The sequence below is a fragment of the Ochlerotatus camptorhynchus genome, unplaced genomic scaffold (assembly GCF_037179485.1).
Source record: "Ochlerotatus camptorhynchus isolate MF236.1 unplaced genomic scaffold, CSIRO-AGI_Acam_v1.1 ptg000124l, whole genome shotgun sequence".
NCBI classification, from domain to species: Eukaryota; Metazoa; Arthropoda; class Insecta; order Diptera; family Culicidae; genus Ochlerotatus; species Ochlerotatus camptorhynchus.
The window spans coordinates 2,822,025-2,842,195 of record NW_027040614.1 but is presented as its reverse complement, the minus strand read 5'-3'; the positions used below and the strand labels follow the sequence as shown (position 1 = coordinate 2,842,195).

At 42.5% G+C, this 20,171-nt stretch overlaps 2 protein-coding genes across 2 annotated transcripts in view; both read right to left on the bottom strand.

Annotated features, from left to right (window-relative positions):
- The window catches only part of LOC135699967 (uncharacterized), a 58,046-nt gene that overhangs the window by 23,333 nt on the left and 14,542 nt on the right, over positions 1-20,171 (bottom strand). Inside the window, exons 4-5 of the mRNA XM_065220291.1 lie at positions 13,831-13,884; positions 13,144-13,697 (exon numbers count right to left, since the gene is read on the bottom strand). Of these exons, the coding sequence (XP_065076363.1) occupies positions 13,144-13,697; positions 13,831-13,884 (608 nt within the window). The remainder of the gene's footprint in view (positions 1-13,143; positions 13,698-13,830; positions 13,885-20,171) is intronic.
- On the bottom strand, positions 8,810-10,084 carry LOC135699989 (ras-related GTP-binding protein C-like). Its single transcript, XM_065220333.1, has 2 exons — positions 10,029-10,084; positions 8,810-9,949 (listed from the first exon to the last, which is right to left on the bottom strand). The coding sequence occupies exon 2, from the start codon at positions 9,933-9,935 to the stop codon at positions 8,883-8,885; it is 1,053 nt and encodes a 350-aa protein (XP_065076405.1). The 5' UTR covers positions 9,936-9,949; positions 10,029-10,084; the 3' UTR covers positions 8,810-8,882.

Below are 20,171 nucleotides of genomic sequence, written 5' to 3'. Positions count from 1 at the left end.
TGTAAGATTGAATTATCCGCAATGTATGACTATAATTTCTAACTAATCCTATGATTTACAGCTTTGAAGCTGATATAATATACTGCTATCGAAAGTTAGTGCGAGGGGTTTCATTCCGGCAACAATTCTTCAAAGAATTTATCTTTAACGATGCCAAACCCCCCGGACCCTCCGCCAACGCCGAGAGAAAATGAGGTTAGTTGTGTGGCGTGCAACAAGTCTGATTTGCCGGGTAACTTCGTTCAATGTGACGCTTGTGATTCCTGGTGGCACTTTGCGTGTGCCGGCGTCGATTCATCGGTTAGTGAACGAGCATGGATGTGTACCAAGTGCGAAGCCGCCCCCAGTGTATCGGCAAAAAGCAGTAAATCGAGTAAAAGTGGATCGACTGTCGCTCGCGATCTTGAACGACTGAAACGGCAGCAGGACATTGAACAGCAGCAGGCAAATTTGAAGTTGCAGATAAAGTTTTTGGAGCAGCAACAAAAGCTGCTCGATAAGGCTAGAGCAGCTGAAGAGAACCGAAGTCAGGTTAGTCGTCATGCACATAATCGACGGGTGCGGCAATGGTTAGAAGAGTCCCGTGACGGTACGGAAGAAGGCGCGGTGGGAGGAAATCCAGCACCAGCTGCCTCGCCACTCGTTTCCGGCGTTCAACTACCACACTCCGATACCAGTGCCCAGAAGCAAACACCTGCAAAAGCGAAATCTCGCGATGAAGTGGCTGAATTACGAGCGAAGTTGGAGCTCTGCGTCCAGCGAATGGAAGAAGTTTTTCGTCATCAGCCAGCGAATACGGTACCGCAAGTGCCCCCGTTGTGGGCACCTCAACCAGAAAGAACGACAGGTGATGAATGCCGTGATATGGGTGCTATTCCTAAAATGTATCCTAACCCAGAACAAACAGGTAAGCGTCAGGCCCCTTTTCACGCTCAAAATAAAAACAAACCCGGTTTATTTGATATAAGTCCTCCCACAATCAACCAAAACAACCACCCACTTTATCAGTTTGTGCCATTGCTAAACACAAACTCACGCTCGAACATTAACAACCACTTTCCTGATGTGAATCGGTCCCAGTTCGACAGTCAAGCTTTCCCGTCAAGAAATCTCCCTATAGTTCCCTCCGCAAGTTCGCAATTAGGTCCAACATCGCAGCAGCTTGTAGCCCGACAGTCCTTAGCTAGAGATCTCCCTGCTTTCACCGGGGACCCAGCAGAATGGCCCATATTCATCTCCAGCTACAACTACACGACTGAAGCTTGCGGTTATACGAATGGGGAAAACATGATCCGGCTACAACGTTGTCTGAAGGGCAGTGCACTCGAGAGTGTAAGGAGTCGACTTGTGATACCTTCCACTGTCCCACAGGTCATCGAGGCACTACAAATGCGCTACGGACGTCCGGAACTCCTAATCAACACTCTTCTCCAGAAAGTTCGATCGATTCCAGCCCCAAAGTCGGATCGGCTAGAGGGGTTAATCGATTATGGGACCGCGATACAGTCACTGTGCGATCACATCGAGGCAGCGAACGAACTCAGTCACCTGTCTAATCCTACACTGTTGCAGGAACTGGTAACTAAACTTCCAGCGGACCAGAAGATGATGTGGGCTGGGTACAGACGAGGTGTCGGCCTCGTAGACCTGAGAACGTTCTGTGCTTATATGCAGCAGGTCGTCGAAGATGCTACAAGTGTACTTTCATTCGAGTCGGACGGGAAAAAATACCATGGAAGAGAGCAGGGAAAGGACAAAGTGAGGCAAAAAGGATTCATCAACCAACACGCGTCCACCGGCGAAGGATCATCCGATATACCTTTACAAAACCGGGTTGACAAGATCGAATGCATTAACTGCAGCAAGGCTGGACATCGCATCAGAGACTGTGGGGAATTCAAAGCTCTCAGCATCGAGAATCGTAGGAGGAAAATTCGTTCACTGGGTGTCTGCCAAAACTGCCTGTTTAGGCATGGCAGGCGATCATGCCGAGTCATTACACGCTGTGGCATCGACGGTTGTCAGTATAGGCACCATTCTCTCTTACATTCAACGCCAAGATCATCGAATGGCGTCACGCAGGTAGCTGATAATCACACTCATCGCCTAATGAGTTCGAGCGTTCTCTTCAGGATAGTTCCCGTGACTCTTTATGGGAATAGCGGTCAGGTGAATACTTTCGCCTTTCTAGATGAAGGGTCCTCATTAACGCTAGTCGAAAGGGGATTCATGAACCAGTTGGGAATATCCGGTAGTCCACAACCTCTCTGCCTGAGATGGACGGCAAACACTTCCCGTACAGAGAAATCTTCCCAGAGTGTTTCCATTTCGATCTCTGGTGAAGGTAAAGATCGGAAGTACAGAATAGTTGGTGCGCGAACGGTTGAGAGTTTAAATCTACCGACTCAAAGCTTTCATCTGGAGGATACAGCAAAGCGCTTTGATTACTTGAAGCATCTACCTTTGAAGAGCTACCAGGACGCTACTCCTAGGATTCTTATTGGGCTCGACAACCTGCGTTTGGCCCTACCACTGAAGATTAGAGAAGGAGATGGATCCGGACCAGTTGCAGCTAAAACCAGGCTTGGTTGGTGCGTCTACGGCCAGCAGCAGCAGGCGGAGCAGAGAGCATACAGTTTTCACATGTGCGACTGCACGCTAAACGAAGAACTCCACGAAACAGTGAAGCAATTTTTTGCTGTGGAAGAAGTAGGAACGACCAATCCTATTCTTTCGGTCGAGGATCAACGTGCACAGGAGCTGCTGGAACAAACGACCAGGCGAGTTGGAGACCGATACGAAACCGGACTGCTGTGGCGGAAGGATTACGTCGAGCTACCGGAAAGCTATCCTATGGCGCTGAGCCGCATGAAATGTTTGGAACGTCGTATGGAGCGAGATTCGATTTTGAAGCAGAAAGTTCAACAGCAAGTTCGGGATTACGTGACGAAGGGCTACGCGCACGTAGCGACAGACGAAGAACTGGAGACTGCAGATCCAAGAAGAGTGTGGTATCTTCCGTTGGGAGCAGTCACGAACCCGAGGAAACCAGAAAAGGTGCGCATCATCTGGGACGCTGCTGCAAAGGTTGATGGATCGTCGTTGAACAGTCATCTACTGAAGGGACCCGACCAATTGACCGCTCTTCCTGCCGTTCTATTCCGATTCCGGCAGTTCCACATTGCAGTCAGCGCAGACATCCAAGAGATGTTCCATCAAATCTTGATGATAGCAAGCGATAAGCAGTCGTTACGGTTTATATTTCGCTTCGATCCCACACTGCCTCCCGTAGTCTACGTTATGGACGTAGCTACGTTTGGAGCAACCTGCTCACCGGCTTCAGCGCAGTTCGTAAAGAACTTAAACGCCAAGGAGCACTCGCAGCAGTATCTCCGTGCAGCTCAACGGATAGTAGACAACCACTACGTCGACGACTATCTCGACAGCTTCGGGGATGAAGAGGAAGCCAAGCAGATTGCTGCAGAAGTGCGCTTAGTTCATCGCAATGGTGGCTTCGTTCTGAGGAATTGGAATGCCAACAGCGATGCAGTGCTAGAGTTTCTGGGAGAGCCAGGGACCGATAGAAACAAGAACATCAACCTGGTTGACAAGGAGCACACTGAGAGGGTGCTCGGAATGCTGTGGATGCCCGCAACCGACGAATTATGCTTCTCAACGCACATGAGCGAGGAGGTACGCATGCTTATCGAGACATCTACTCGACCTACGAAACGGCAAGTGTTGCGCTGTGTGATGACGCTGTTCGACCCGCTAGGACTACTTGCGACTTTCCTGATTCACGGAAAGGTACTCATACAGGAACTCTGGCGAACCGGAATCAACTGGGATGAAAACATCAAGGACGATGAGCTAAATCGCTGGCGGGACTGGGTGAAAATGATCCAGTTTATATCAACGGTTCGTATTCCGAGATGCTACTTCGAGGCAGCGACCAGCTCCACCTATGAACATGCACAGCTGCACGTTTTTGTCGACGCAAGTCCTGCGGCGTATTGTTGCGTCGTCTATCTACGCGTGATGGATTCCGCAGGTAATGGACAGTGTTCTTTGCTTGCAGCAAAGGCGAAGGTGGCTCCTCTTAAGCCAATGTCCATTCCCAGGCTTGAGCTACAAGGGTGCGTACTCGGCACACGGATGCTGAAATTTGTTCAGGAAAACCATACCATTCCAATCACGAAACGCTATCTTTGGACAGACAATACTACGGCGCTTTCATGGATCAGGTCAGATCCACGCAACTACCGACCGTTCGTAGCCCACAGAGTAGGAGAGATCCTGGAAACTACCAGTGTAGATGAGTGGAGATACGTGCCATCGTTGTATAACCCGGCCGATGAAGGGACCAAGTGGGGTAAAGGACCCTATTTTAGTACCGATAGCCACTGGTTTTCTGGACCAGAGTTTCTGAAGAACCCGGAATACCACTGGCCGACTCCTCCAGAGTTATCTACCGTCGAGACGGAGGAAATACGACCTTCTGTTCTATTCCACATTCCGTATGAGTCTGTTATTCAATTCGAAAGGTTCGCGAAATGGGAAAGGCTACATCGCACAGTAGCTTATTTGCTGCGTTTCACTAACAACATCAACAGAAAGCGACGCAACATTTCTGGCGAGTTGCATCAGGAAGAGCTGCAGGCGGCGGAAGTGGTAATCATAAAGCAGGTGCAGTGGAAAACGTTTCCGGACGAGATGTCGATTCTCACGAAGAACAAGTCTGCTGGGGATGGTGATGCGCAACCGATTCCAAAAAGCAGTTCGGTGTATCAACTGGTACCTATGCTGGATGAATACTGAGTTATGCGACAGAGTGGGCGCATTGGAGCAGCCAAACATGCGTCGTACAATCTCCGGCATCCTGTGATTCTTCCCAGAAGGAGTGAAGTGACTACACTCGTGGTAGATATGTACCACCGGAAGTATAAGCATGCTAACCCGGAAACCGTAGTCAATGAGATCCGTCAGCATTTTGAAATTCCTCGACTGCGAACCATAGTGCGAAAATGCAGCCTTGAGTGTTGGTACTGTAAACTTCGCAGAGCTCGGCCGTACATTCCTCCGATGGCTCCACTTCCAGCAGCTCGTCTTGCAGTCTGCAGCCGTCCATTCAGTTTCGTCGGATTGGACTATTTCGGTCCGTTGTTGGTGAAGCAAGGAAGAGCGAGCGTGAAGAGGTGGATCGCACTTTTCACTTGTCTCACCGTGCGCGCAGTCCATCTTGAAGTCGTGCACAGCCTGACTACTTCGTCATGCGTTTCCGCCGTACGAAGGTTCATCGGCCGTCGAGGAGCACCAGTAGAGATACACAGCGATAATGGGACCAACTTTCAAGGCGCCGAACGACTTCTGCGGGAACAAATCGAGCAGGGGCTATCCGCAACATTCACCAGCTCGAAGTGTAAATGGATCTTCATACCGCCAGGTGCCCCACACATGGGCGGCGCCTGGGAAAGGATGGTACAGTCAGTGAAGGCCGCGATGGGTGAAGCTTACGGGGATGGGAAACTTGACGAGGAAGGACTTTGGACTTTGGTTGTGGAGGCTGAGAGCGTAGTGAATTCTAGGCCTTTGACGTACTTGCCGTTAGACTCGGATGAATCCGAAGCCCTGACTCCGAACCATTTCTTGCTCGGGAGTTCAAGCGGAGTCACGGAACCAAGCCGGAACTTTCGCTATCAGCAGCAGAATCTACAGAAAACGTGGGTGAATATCCAACAGCAACTGGATATCTTCTGGAAACGATGGCTGAAAGAATATCTGCCAGTCATTCGTCGGCAGCCGAAGTGGTTCGAAGAAGTAGCGAGGGAGATCAGGATTGGTGATTTGGTCCTCATCACCGATGATGGAAGACGAAGCGAGTGGACCAGGGGACGAGTGGAGCAAGCTATTCGAGGAACTGATGGAAGAGTACGTCAAGCTATCGTGCGGACCAAAGGAGGTATTATGCGGAGACCGGTAACAAAGATTGCCTTGCTGGATGTTGGAGAGATCCGTGCAGTCTTGGTCGATGGCAAGATGCACCCGGCGGAGGATGTTGCCGCAAGTCTACCGATCTACCACAGGGATGGTGATACTGGTAACCCGGTGGCTCGAGGCGACGCGTCCAACAAAAACGTCATGCGCTGTCACCGATGATCAGCCAGGCTGAGGGACGATCGATCTGTCAAACGGACACATCACCACAACTTATATGAGCATCCACCGTGACTTGATATATAGTGGAGTGACTGTAAATTTATTAAATTAATTGATTTCTACCTAAGAGTACTGAACATTGTAAGAATGCATATGATTGCCTAGTATTAAACTATAAAAGTGTAGTGAACTAACTATAATTTGTTATTCTAGAATTTGAAACACACTGTTCGTGGACAAAGCTAATGTTGTGAAGGTTACTAACCTTAAAATTGAAGTAATGCACTAAATTGTAAGATTGAATTATCCGCAATGTATGACTATAATTTCTAACTAATCCTATGATTTACAGCTTTGAAGCTGATATAATATACTGCTATCGAAAGTTAGTGCGAGGGGTTTCATTCCGGCAACAACATGTGTCGGATGATCCTCATGATCCTGAGCCGTTAACGCCTAAAACGCTGTCCAGACTGGAGAGTTATAACATGTTATAACGGTTGTCAAATAATTGCAACACAGAAACCACCATCAAGATAGCGCTATAACATGTTATAACTCTGTAGTCTGAACGTACTATAATATGTTATTGCTTGGACGGAACAACCATATGCAGTACGATCACGATTTTGATGAGAGCAGTTTGATGACGAGAGCTGCCTACAAACATGCACAAATTTACGCTGATCGTTTCTGGCGTAATTGGGTGTCAGCTTATCGCCCAGAATTGATCCAACGACAGAAATGGAAAGACAATCGAAACTATTACGAGTATGCAGTAGGTGATTTGGTGATGATCATCGATGAGAACCTGCATCGTGGATGTTGGCCCAAAGGTATTATCGAAAAGGCTTACAAGGGACCCGACGGCAAAATTAGGACTGTGAAGATACGCACTTCAAGATCAACCTACCTCAGACCGATTACGAAGATTATTCTACTAAAGGCCAGTTCCGTCGCTGGCCCGGAGGATGTTGGAGATCAGTAAGCCATGAAGCGAGATCGGAGAAAATTTTGATTCCCCTTACAACCATTGTTAATTGAAGATCAATAAAAAATTTGCTACCCCGTTAATTTGACTGTGTGTTTGATTCCTCTACACAGTTTTATAAGAGCAACCGTACCAATGAGTAAATAAGGCATATTTACCAACCTCTACTATAACGATTTGCGTACCGGGGGTTGCTATTCAGGTGGGGGAAATAACAATCCGCACCTTGGGAAGTAGTGAGTTCATAAATTTAGCAACCCGATAGCAACGCATCAGACGGTTGCTATTTTGAACAAACGTCAAAAGTTTGTTTTGCCGGTGTGGAAAATGGTAACTTAATTTATGTCTCTGATAGCAACGACCGGTGTGGAGAGGAGTGATAAAGACAAAATGGAAACGCTGTGCGTAAGTAAAATAGTGCCGCAAATGGCAACGACAAACAAAACCAAATATCTTTTTCTTGGCTAATTGAGCTGCTCCCCGAAAGTTTGAACAAATTCAAGTGATGCCAGATTTATTTTCCAAATTAATGACATTTATCAGGGCTACCAGATTGCATGATTTTACATTAACCGGTCTATATACAGTGTCTATAACCGTCAGATGTCAAAAAGTGAGGTTAACCCGACGGTGCAGCTCCCTGTACACGGTCAATCAGAACGAATTAGTAACTGAATTCAATTGACTCAGAACGCTTTCTTTCCATACGAAATTTACTAATATTTGGGAAAACCTGCAGTTACTCATTAGCTAATAGCTTCTGCAGGTTTTTCCAAATATGAGTAAATCTATATATCAGTGCCAAGATTTCAAAGGGGCGTAATTGCTTTTGTAAACAATGACTTTTGCCGTCAATTTCTCGCGAATGAAATCTTACCTCTCCTAAATAACAATGCTAGCTGGTAGAGGAAACATTCCTCTACCTGCTGGTGCCATTATTTTTCATGAGTGAGCTTTTATTCACGAGAAATCGGCGGCTAAAGCCATTGTTTACAAATGCAATTACGCCCCTTTGAAATGTTGGCACTGAAATATAAAAATGAATTTCTGTCTGTCTGTCTAACCCTTATAGGCTCGGAAACTATTGAACCGATCGGCGTGAACATTTGCATGCAGGGGTTTTTGGGGCCGGGAAAGGTTCTTATGATGGTTCGAGGGTCCTCCCTTCTCTGTAGGGGGGGGGGGGGCTCCCGCACAAATGAAACCGAAATTTCTGCATAACTCAAGAACTAATCAAGCAAACGGAACCAAAGTTGGCATGTGGAGATTTGGGCGATGGTCATAGGGGTTAGCTTCTTAGATAAGAGGGGGGAGGCGCGTACAATATAGCATGCTTTTTTTTTTAATCGGCGCATAAACTAAAGCTAATATTGAATCTCGAGCAAGGCCGGGCACACTCAGTTAGTTTCGTATAAAAAGAAAATACTCTGAGTCAATTGAATTCAGTCGCTGAGTCGTTCTGATTGATCGTGTAGATGAACTCGAATTCCCCAGTGCACTCATCTATAATGAATATTAAAATGATCAATTTTAGTAAACATTGCATCCAGGAATCAATCTTTACGAATTGATTTTCTCTACAGAGAAATTTGTACGTGATTCACATCATAGTTCAACACTTTTGTTGTTCCAGCGATAGCAGCTCAATCTTTATTCAGAAAATTTGACAAATGTAATTTCGGAAACAACCATGCAGTATTAAACAGCATTGTCTGCTTGCAAATCGCACTGCCCGTCAGATACGTCCGAGTTCGAAAACTTGCGCGATAGCATCTCGGAAGCACAAAAAGTTATAATCGATCGCGCCTTGGTGGGAAAAGTTCTCTTCCCGAATGATGCACACGAGCGCTAGAAATGAGTTCACTTCCCGCAGATACAGCACCGTACTGTTGTTCATTTTAATCAGGCTGGCACTCTTCTTGTCAAAGGCAGCAACATCGGGATCATCTTTGGAGCCATAGATGCAAGACAGATCCATCACAACGTCGATCATGTCACAGCAGAGTTCATAGTTGTGCATATCTACCGGGGAGCAATCGGTGGCAATGTAAATTTTCGATACCACGTCAAACAGAAACGCTTTTTCAATTCCAGAATTCAGGATGAAAATATTGAGAAGGTTTTCCAGTGTTGGCAACTGCGGAATAAGCTTCTGCACAACTTTGGAGAATGCCTCGAAAATGGTATGATCGTAATTCGATGTCAGATGGAAGCTTAGATGGACTCCCTCCAGCCCAGCATCGGCCAAATCATCGTTAGCTCGCGAATGGATGTCTCTTTGTGACTCCACTCTAAAATCATCGCTCACTCCATCCACTTTGTGGATAAAAACTTCGAACTTAATCCTCGGGTTCACCTTGTGTGCCTTTGTTACGGTTTGGTTGAGTTTAGCCAATGCTTCGATGTAATCGTCTTGGGCATCAATCACGAAGACCAAAGCTCCACAGTTTCCGAAAATCATGTCCGACTCAAAGGTAGGATCGAAAAAGTCAATCTGTCCTGGAAAATCCCAGATTTGAAATTGCACAAATCCGCTATTGATGATGTCTTCCTTGACGATCTTGTTGGTTGACTCTAGAAATAATGTTTCGTTGGGTGACATTTTGTGGAACACCACCTTTTGGATGGAGGTTTTCCCTGATCTGCGCAATCCCATCAGAAGAATTCGAGGCCTATCTTCAGGTGATCGAGAGCGGCTGTCCTCGTGGTCAAAGTTCCCGTAGCCAAGGTCTTTGGGAACAGATCCCACCGGATAGTCGATCGGATCCTCTTCGTCTTGATAGCTCATGATGGAACAAACACCTTTGACACAACAATCGCAATTTACGCAGGTGCATTTCAAATTAACAGATTAATTATGGAAAGGTATTTACAAACTTACCGTTGTATTTTCACATAAACTGCTTGAGTAAAGTTATCGGGAGGTGGTAGACCAGAGAACTGTCAACTTTTTCGTGAAGAATAAATGGACGAGTGCACTGCTGGATTTGAGAGGATTTCCAGAACAACATGTGAAAAGGGCATACAAGCTTTTTGTAAACAAACCTTTGTAGGCCCTTTTCTCACCAACCGAGGGTCGCCCACGCAAAAAAGCAATATCATCGGGAAGGGGAAAGTGTCCCCTACCCGGTGATGTTAAAGGTTTGCGTTGGTGTCATATGGGTGGCGAGTAAAGGGCATAAGAAGGTTTGTTTACAAAAAGCTTGTATGCCCTTTTCACATGTTGTTCTGGATTTGAGTTCATGCACTGATGAAAATTTGACAAAGGATGGGGCAATGTTTACTAAAAATGAACACTAGTGGCGGTAAGCTCCAACTCGGATTAACTTTTAATACCGTCTCTGGCTGGACAATCCACCAAATGTTTGTTAACAATTGTATTGATTAACATGGACGCCAACAAAAAAAAAACAGCCCGTTATTCGTGATTGGGATTTAATTCGAGGATAATATATATATAATTTTAAATTGGCTCACTACTTCACTAGCCTATTGGTCCCAAGCAAATCGGTTAACTTACCCCATTCTAGTCGACATTCTAGTACTACACAATGTTTGTATTGATTCGCTATGAAAGTTTGACGGATAAAATGAGGGGTTAGTGGATTTTCCTATGTTTCGAGGGGTGAATCGATTAGCTTGGGACAGAAGATAGTACCAGAGCTGAGCCAAAAAGTTGAGCACGTTTCTTCGGGACCTTCTGGTCTTAGAGTTACCTCTATGGTACAACCGTAGAGGTTATTCTAAGACCAGAAGGTCCCGAAGAAAAGTGCTCAACTTTTTGGCTTAGCTCTGGTACTCTCTTCGGTCCCAAGCTAATCGATGCACTCCTCAAAATATAGGAAAATCCATGAACCCCTCATTTCATCTGTCAAACTTTGATAGCGAATCAAAAAAAAAACACAGTGTAGTACTAGCAGTTCGACTAGAATGGAGTACGCTTATAGATGTACAACTCCTTGATCATTAGACTGATGCAAAATTTGACTTTTTCGCTCCACAGTGCTTAAATGGTTTCAAATCGGGTCCTGATTAGCCTCCAAAAGTTACAACTCATTTGGTTAGAAACAGACTTCGCACAAACCATTTGAAGTTTACATGTAAATTACTATGGGAAATCTCAATTTTTTGTTCATTGCCTTCTAGTCTTTTGCCATATTGAGCTGCGAAACAGTAGCCATTCTTATAGAAAATTTTCTCAGCTACAACTTTGCTGAAGATCATTTCTATGTAAAACGAGACAGGAAAAAGTTATTAATTATTTAAGAGATTGGTAAACTTATGACATGATCAAGCAGCTGCTCTGTAGGCAACACTGTATTTTGCAGTGTGACATAGTAGCCATGATTTTTGTGTCCTATTCAACGCCCCAGAAACACCAATGTTGCCTGCTGAGCAGTTGATTGAGCATGATCATAAGACATCAGCGCATTGAAGCATTGATAACTTTCGATCCTTGCATTTAATCAAAAAGTGGTCTTGAGCAAAGTTGTAGCTGGGAAAACTTCCTACAAGTACAAATCTTTTGAAGCAGACCGATATGGTGAATTATTAGATAGACATGAACAAAAATTTTGGTTTTACCATAGTAATTCCCATACAAACTTCAAATGGTTTGTGCCATCTCAGTTTCTCACCAAATGGGTTCAAATTTTGAGAGGTAAGTCAGGATCAGATTTGGAATCGTTTAAGTATTGTGGAGCGAAAATTTCAAATTTTGCATCACTCTATTGATCATGTTTGTACTGAATTGTGAGAAGACATGGGGTTTTTACGCCAGTTAAATTGGCTTTTTCCCATCGCATTCATTAAGACGAGAAAAAGTGTCAACAATGTTTGTGTCAACAATCAAATTTTGACTCATCCACAGGCACATAAATATGGCAGTGTTGCCAGTTTCTTTATAAATCATACAAATTATGTACCATGGGTGCCAAAAAGTGCAAATGAGTGTGCCCAGGTGTGCCCATATGTGTTTTTGATACACTGTGCTGAGTGACCAACCCCTTGCATAAGCTGAACCCTTGAACCTTTTCGAGGTCATTCAGAATAGTTATAGTAAATCATAAATTTGTTATGCCTTGATTAATACATTCCAAAATGTACATTAAATTATAAAGCAAATTCCAGAATAACAAAAGTGGTCGGATCTGTTCATAATTCTTACAAAACTTGAGTAAATTTGTGATCGAATAAAACTTGTTTCATCAAATTTGGTTAAAATCTGGTCGAGCATGAGTGACCTATGTAAACATATAGCTTTTTAATTGCTGTCGGAAATAAGTACGTTGATATACCAGGTTTAAGAGCCTGCCCTTGAATACCTGTTGATTGTCAAAGTGGCATCGGAATTATCGAAGCAATTGTTACATAACTACTTAAAATAGTGTAAATTTTTCACCCATCCAGAGCAAGAAATGTCATCAACACCCTTTGCTATCCCACCAATCAAAAATCACATCGTTTAAGATTCTTTAAATCTTTTGCATTGCTTTTAGCACTTACAATCTTTTAATAAACACTATCATTTACAGAATACGTACACTGCGCGCAAAGGAATCATTATAAAATCGTTACAGAGTGTGTTTCCACATTTCTCTCATTCTCCTTTTCTTTCGTCATGAGGTTGTTGTTGTTGCTTTTGATATTTCCCAGACTTGGATCTAAGTAGTCTTCGATCGATCTGACGTTTCTAGGCATTCGTTTGAAGCTACTCCCACTGGTGACTAAAGGCGTGGCCTACTTCGATCAGGATGTTGAGTCGAAGATTGTCACCCGTATGTTGTTATGGTGTGACGGCAGTGGGAGCACTCTTCCTTTGTTTTGACAATTCTACTTGGCACTCAATAGTTGAGCGAATTTTTGACGCACGTGGTGTGTGAAATGCTTTTTACAATAGTCGCGAAGGCATCAGGCATGGACAGAGTGATGAGTATTTTACATTTGGCTAGTTCCTAGGGTTGTTTGGCATTCGTGGAAATGTGGCTTAGTAGTGCTCGGCCTCGTACAGGTGTGGCTTGTAGGAGCCATCATCCTCATGTCCATGACCGTGAGCGGCCCATGGAGCAGGTCCGGAGTGCGCACCAGCGTTATGCAGGGCGTTCAGGTGGAAGGCCTTGGCGTGCTGGACCTCTGGGGTTTCGACTGGGACTCCATTGTGGATCACTGGGACGTGCTGAGGTCCATGCCAGGCTCCGGCTCCGTTGTGGGCAGGAGCGTGGGCAGCTGGGCCGTATTGTGGGGCTGGGGCATGGTGACCATATCCGGAGGAAACCTTAGCGTAAGAGGCAGCATGGAAAGCCTTGGCGTGCTGGACTTCAGGGGTTTCAACTGGGACACCATTGTGGATCACCGGGATGTGGATGGGTCCGTGCCACTTCTGAGCTGGGGCATCATGATGGTCCCAATGGTGACCAGCTGGACCGGAACTGGCAGCGACGTGGGCGTGAGCAGCGAAGTGAGCAGCCTTGGCAGCGGCGACTTCAGGGGTATCGGCAGGAACGTACGATCCGGAGCAGACCGCAGCCATGAGCAGCACTGATCCCAACACCTAAACGATCGGAAAGATCAACAGAAAAGCACAACATTCGATCAGTAACTGATTCACTCGGTATTCTTATGGTTTTCACTTGAGAGTCCTTATTGTCACTATAAAAAACACTTAATCACTCGGAACTACTTACGAAAGCCTTCATTGTAAAATTTGGTTGACTTTGCAAAGCAAAAACAGACACTTGCTGAAACTATTGAGTGCTGCAAACCTCCTGGTTGATCTGAATCGGACGAGGACTGTTCGCGGACTGTGCCTAACCAAGTGACTAGGAAGCAGTTTTATACACCCCAGCGCTCAGATTCTACTCGAAAGCAGCCCAACTAAGCAGCAGCAGCAGAAGCAGGCTGGTCACTTTCAAATACTTTGCACATAGTATGCACTGCCGTCGTCGTCTTTGCTGTTGTTGCTATAGTCTCCGTGCACCACTGCCGCCTGCTTTGCTTAGCTCCCTCAATGGTAATTAGTTTATGTAGTAATTTACTGTTTTTCGGGGTTAGATTTTTCAGATTTTTGACGCAAGTGCATGTTGACTAGTTAGAGCTATATGATCTTGAATAAAAATCGATCAGAACGTCCGATGCGCTCCGGCAGGTCGTTCCCAGACTGGACACGCTCGCCCAATTTTTCACGGGCACTAGCTTATTTCCCACATGAGTAAATTCCGAAACGATAATTAACTTCCAATATACCGAGAGATGCAACCATATCGATCCCATTCATTCGGCCGTTTAAGGCCGCTATTTTCGTGTGTGGAGGTATTTGCACCAAAAAATACAAAAGAAAAACAAAATCACAAAGGAAAGCCAGCACCGAACCAGCCACTGAAAAACACCGCAAAACGTGATCCGGTTGTCTGCATTGTGTAGTTCCAAGTCTCGCGAAAGAATCGAAAGGGAAAGGCAAGGTCACGAATTTCCATGAAATTCGAATTGATTTTGCACCCAACCCCATCCGCCCCTAGCACCCTAAACGCTCCATATAATAAACAATAATCGAAGCATAGCAGCATATGATGGAACGAGAGAGAGAGATAGACCATAAAACTAACTGTTTTAGCACATGCGCACACGACTATAGGCAGGTAAGCCGCTATTTAGCTGCCACTGCCAGAGTTGATTGCTTCTTCCGAGCTGAGCAGGCTGTGAGCGAAAATGCGCGTGGCGTCTCGCGTCGCTGAATTCCAACCGACGCCTACTACCACGCGAGCGAAATAATATCGATCTATCTAGTAGGTAGGACCCATGGAGCTCGCGAGAAGCCGGAAAGCAGCGCGGCATTTGGCTCTGGTTGTTGAGGTTCTCCTTGCTGACGGGTTGGAATGCAATTCCGTACATTCGTGGACCTTGTCGGTTGGCCGGTGTGGTGTGTTCACACACTGTCGTCGTCGAGCAGATAAAGATCTGCAACTTTGGCGCTGGTGGTGCGGAATGAATGGGTTCGTTCGCGGAAATTGTTGAAATTTGGTTGCTTTGTAATTATGCGTGTAAAGAGTGATCTAGTATTTGTAATGCGTTTTTGACAGCTGTAGATGGAATCACATCGGAAATCATTAATTTTCTGTTAAAAAGCGCAAGCGCTGTTAGTGCTCCTGAAGAGTGATGAATTAATAGGAAAAAAGTATCCACTTCGGTATGGTTCAGCTAAAGTGCATCATAAAATTTATGAATGAGTCTTTATTAATAATAATGAGGCATAGGGTGATCGGCAGTCGGCTGAATGGTTCGGTTAACCTGCCCACATGCATGTGTTTATGGTCTGGCGCTTTCGAACGGGTCATTATTTGAGGCGTTTATTTATGAGAATTTCAATCATCTCTCATTTGAGCTCTAGTTGGAAGTGCTACGCTAATTAATAAGTGTTTATGGGTCTATTAAAGATATTCCTATCCTTTAGAATACTTTGGAATTGAAATGGAATGTATTTGTTATTTAATTTAGCACTTCTTGGGTAATAATCTTTTTTATTTTCTTGATTTGATTTCCGTCGATCAGACGGTTCCGAATGAGTCGAGACCTATTCTTGTGCATCGTGTGGATAATGTTTAAGCTACCAAGCGGTCGCAATTGGGAAGCATGGTCTAACCACTCTCCTTAAATGCACAGTAGTAATTCGCTAGTTGCCCTAAGGAACCCACGCGGACGCAATTGATGAACATGGTCTTTAGTCAAAATAAACTTAAATTTAACTGAACTTTAGCATATAAACTTTGCTTTGCTTTAAGTTCAAGTTAACGTTAGCATAACATTAACTTGACATTAACTTAATTTAACATATCAAAAACTTCCAAGTGAAGTGTAAAGAAATTTTTTGACACTATCAGAAGTTTCAAAAAGTTCCGAAAACTTCTAAAAAGTTCCAAGAACTTCAAAAAAGTTCCAAGAACATTGAATAAATTCCAAAACCTTTCAACAACTTCCAAGTAGTTCCTTTAACTGAAGTTTTCCTAAAGTTTCTTGGAAGTAAATTTAACACAACTTAAACTAAGCTTTATCTCGTGTTTTACATAGCTTTATCTTAACTTTAACAAACATTTAACATATCTTTAACTCAACTTTAATTTAACTTTTCCTAAGCATTTGCTGAACTTTATCTTAACTAAGAGTTATTTTTTACTTAACTTGAGTTTATCAATATAAATATCATTAACCTAACTTTAACTAAACCTTCACTTAACTTTAACTAAACGTTGTCTCAATTTTAACGCAACTTCATCTACATATTTAACTAATCAACTTAGCTGTAAGTTTAACTAAACATAACTTCAACTAAACATTAGCTAAAGTTTAACTTAATTTTGACTTAATTTTAACTTAACAAGAACTTCCAAGAAGTTTCAAGCAGTTCCAAGAACATTCAAAAACTTTCAAAAAATTCAAGAATATGTATGAACCTCCAAGAGATTTTCCTGAAGTTCTCTGAAAATAACTTTAACATAAATTTTACTATTCTATAACTTAATTTTATCATATATTTAACTTAACTTTTACTAAGTTTTATATTATTAACTTAAAAGACATAAAACTTAAACATAATTTATCTCTAACACAATTTTAATTTAACTTTATCATAACTTTAACATAGCATTTACTTTAATAAAAATGTTAACCTTACTTTATTTTATATTTAATAAAACTTTAACTTAATATTTACTAAACTTTTACTTATTAACTAAATAAACTGAACTTTAACTAAATTTTATCTTATTAACTTAACATAACCTTAAGTTTAGCTCAACTTCAACTTATCTCTTACTGAACTGTGACACTAAACTTTATCATAACTTTTACTTAAGTTTAACATATCAGTAACTATAACTCAACCTTTAATAAACTTTGACTTAATTTTATCTTGATTTTATCCACCTATCTTCTATATATATATAAAAATGAATTTCTGTCTGTCTGTCTGACCCTTATAGATTCGGAGACTACTGAACCGTTCGGCGTGAAAATAGGTATGCAGGGGTTTTTGGGGCCGGGAAAGGTTCTAATGATGGTTCGATACCCCTCCCCCCTCTGTAAGTGGGGGCTCCCATCCAAATAAAACAGAAATTTCTGCATAACTCGAGAACTAATCAAGCAAATGGAACCATGTAGAGGTCATAGAGGGTAGCCCCTTAGATAAGAGGGGGGGGGGGGCTACGTACATGTTTTTAATTGGCGCATAAACTCAAGCTAATATTGAATCCCGAGCAAGGCCGGGCACACTCAGCTAGTCTTTAATAAAACAAGTTATAGTTTTTTACTAAACTTTTACTAATGAACTAGTTAAACTTGATTTTAACTAAACTTTATGTTATTAACTTAGCATAACTTTAAGTTTAGCTTAACTTCAACTTAGCTTCTACTGAACTTCAACACAATTATAATTTCACATTATCATAACTTTTACTTAACTTTAACATATCATTAACTATAACTTAACTTTAATAAGCTTTGACTTAATTTTAACTTGATTTTATCTTTAATAAAATTTTAACATGATTATCAGCTAAATTTTTACTAATGTACTGATTAAACTTAATGTTAACTTAACTTTAACTAAACATTATATTAACTTTAACTCAACTTTAACTCAACTTTATCTTAATTTTAACTTAACTTTAACTTAACTTTAACTTAACTTTAACTTAACTTTTAACTAACTTTACCTTAACTGTAACTTAACTTTAATTGAACTTTATCTTAACTTTAACTTAAATTTAACTTAACTTTAACATATCTTTAACTTTACTTTAACTTAACTTTAAATTAACTTCAACTTAAGTTTAATTAACTTTAGCTTAGCATTAACTTAACTCCAACTTATCTTTAACTTAACTTTAACTTAACTTTAACTTAACTTTAACTTAACTTTAACTTAACTTTAACTTAACTTTAACTTAACTTTAACTTAACTTTAACTTAACTTTAACTTAACTTTAACTTAACTTTAACTTAACTTTAACTTAACTTTAACTTAACTTTAACTTAACTTTAACTTAACTTTAACTTAACTTTAACTTAACTTTAACTTAACTTTAATTTAACTTTAACTTAACTTTAACTTAACTTTAACTTAACTTTAACTTAACTTTAACTTAACTTTAACTTAACTTTAACTTAACTTTAACTTAACTTTAACTTAACTTTAACTTAACTTTAACTTAACTTTAACTTAACTTTAACTTAACTTTAACTTAACTTTAACTTAACTTTAACTTAACTTTAACTTAACTTTAACTTAACTTTAACTTAACTTTAACTTAACTTTAACTTAACTTTAACTTAACTTTAACTTAACTTTAACTTAACTTTAACTTAACTTTAACTTTACTTTAACTTATGCTATAGGGTGTCCCAGAGTGTCTAAGCACGACTTTGGAACACCCCTACTTGTTTCAGATGACGTTTAAAAACGCTGATTATCACGCTGAATCATTATTTACATTTCGACCAACAGTTTCGTGTATCGCAAGTGTCGTTTCTTTACATTTCCGTGACAATGTGAAGCATATCTCCGGAAAAGCGCAAACAGGTCGTGCACAGATGGTGATATATCCACAACATTTCTCTGAGTCAATTAGCGAAATTGGAAGGTATGTAAGCATCGGAGCCGTTCGTAACGCGATTCGGAAGTATGGTGATGAAGCAACTTTTCAGGACAAGCAAAAATCTGGACATAAACCGAACCCTATTGACCCAAATCTGGACCGGAAAATCGTGCAAGCTTTCATTCGCAAGAAAAGTGGTTTGGTTCGAAACGTGGCTAAAAAAGTTGGATCCTCGAAGAGTAACGTCCAGTGGGTCAACGCAAGAATGGGTCTAAAGACGTATATGAAGCAGAAGAAGCCAAAGCGGAGTGAAAAACAAGCCGCATCCGTCAAACCCAGGGCTTGGAAGTTATACTACCAATTGCTGTGCAGTGTAACCAATTGGTTACAATCCCTGGATTTTCGTTTGTATAAGTTGTTGTTGTTTGGAAAATTCACGTATTTTAATATCAAAGACAGAAGGTAACACACAGCAGGGAGGAAAATCGTAGTCTTAAGCTAAAAATGGAGAATGATCGGCAAAAGGCATGCGAGTGGCCATCTTCTAAAAGAAAAACCTTCTAATTGGCAGAAGTAATCAGGCGTCCGTGTAGACCGGTATCGTAAAGTGCACTCAAGATGGCTTCCGAGCCTAATAGTAAATGATACTCGATCGTCCGTCAGGGACGATTCCCTCAGACCAGTGGCCTTTATTGTCAAGGAGGGTCCCGTCTCGGCTTGACCAAGGTGGCCATGCCACGGTCAACCGATGCCGTCAACGACGGAAGACGCCTGCCAGCCAAATGAGCCAGCAACGCCTGCTGAGCCGTATGTGGCTGATGAACGCCACCAGATTCGCCATTCTTCCAAAGCTGCAACAACACGCATGTTTCCGGCCACACGGTAGTGCAGGAGCAGCCGTGTGGGCCAACGCCAGCGTCGCGACGCCGTAGGAGATCCCGCTGCAGCAGTGAGTACTAAATTTTAAACCCTTGCATACACGCCACATATATGTGAAAACCCACACGCACACGCTACAGAAAAGGGCAAATAAATGTGTTAGAAAATGTGAATATTCCTGTGTGTTTCATACTTTGTCCGCGTAGCCCCTCCGAATACCCAGTAACATAATAGAGGTAACTCTAAGACTAGAAGGTCCCGAAATAACGTGCTCAACATTTTGGTTCAGCTCTGGTACTCTCTTCGGTCCCAAGCTAATCGATTCACCCCTCGAAACATAGGAAAAACTAATAACCCCTCATTTTATCTGTCAAACTTTCATAGCGAATCAAAACAAACATTGCGTAGTGCTAGAATTTCGACTAGAATGGGGTACGTTAATCGTTTGCTTAGGACCAATAGGCTAGTCAAGTAGTGAGCCAATTTAAAATCGTTAGTTTCGTATTGATTGTTGGTAACATGCCGGCCCTGCGACACAGTTCAGGGGTCTCATGCAACTG

Bases quoted from the DNA above. Each gene is read 5' to 3' on its own strand.
- LOC135699989 (XM_065220333.1), bottom strand. From the start codon at position 9,935: ATGAGCTATCAAGACGAAGAGGATCCGATCGACTATCCGGTGGGATCT.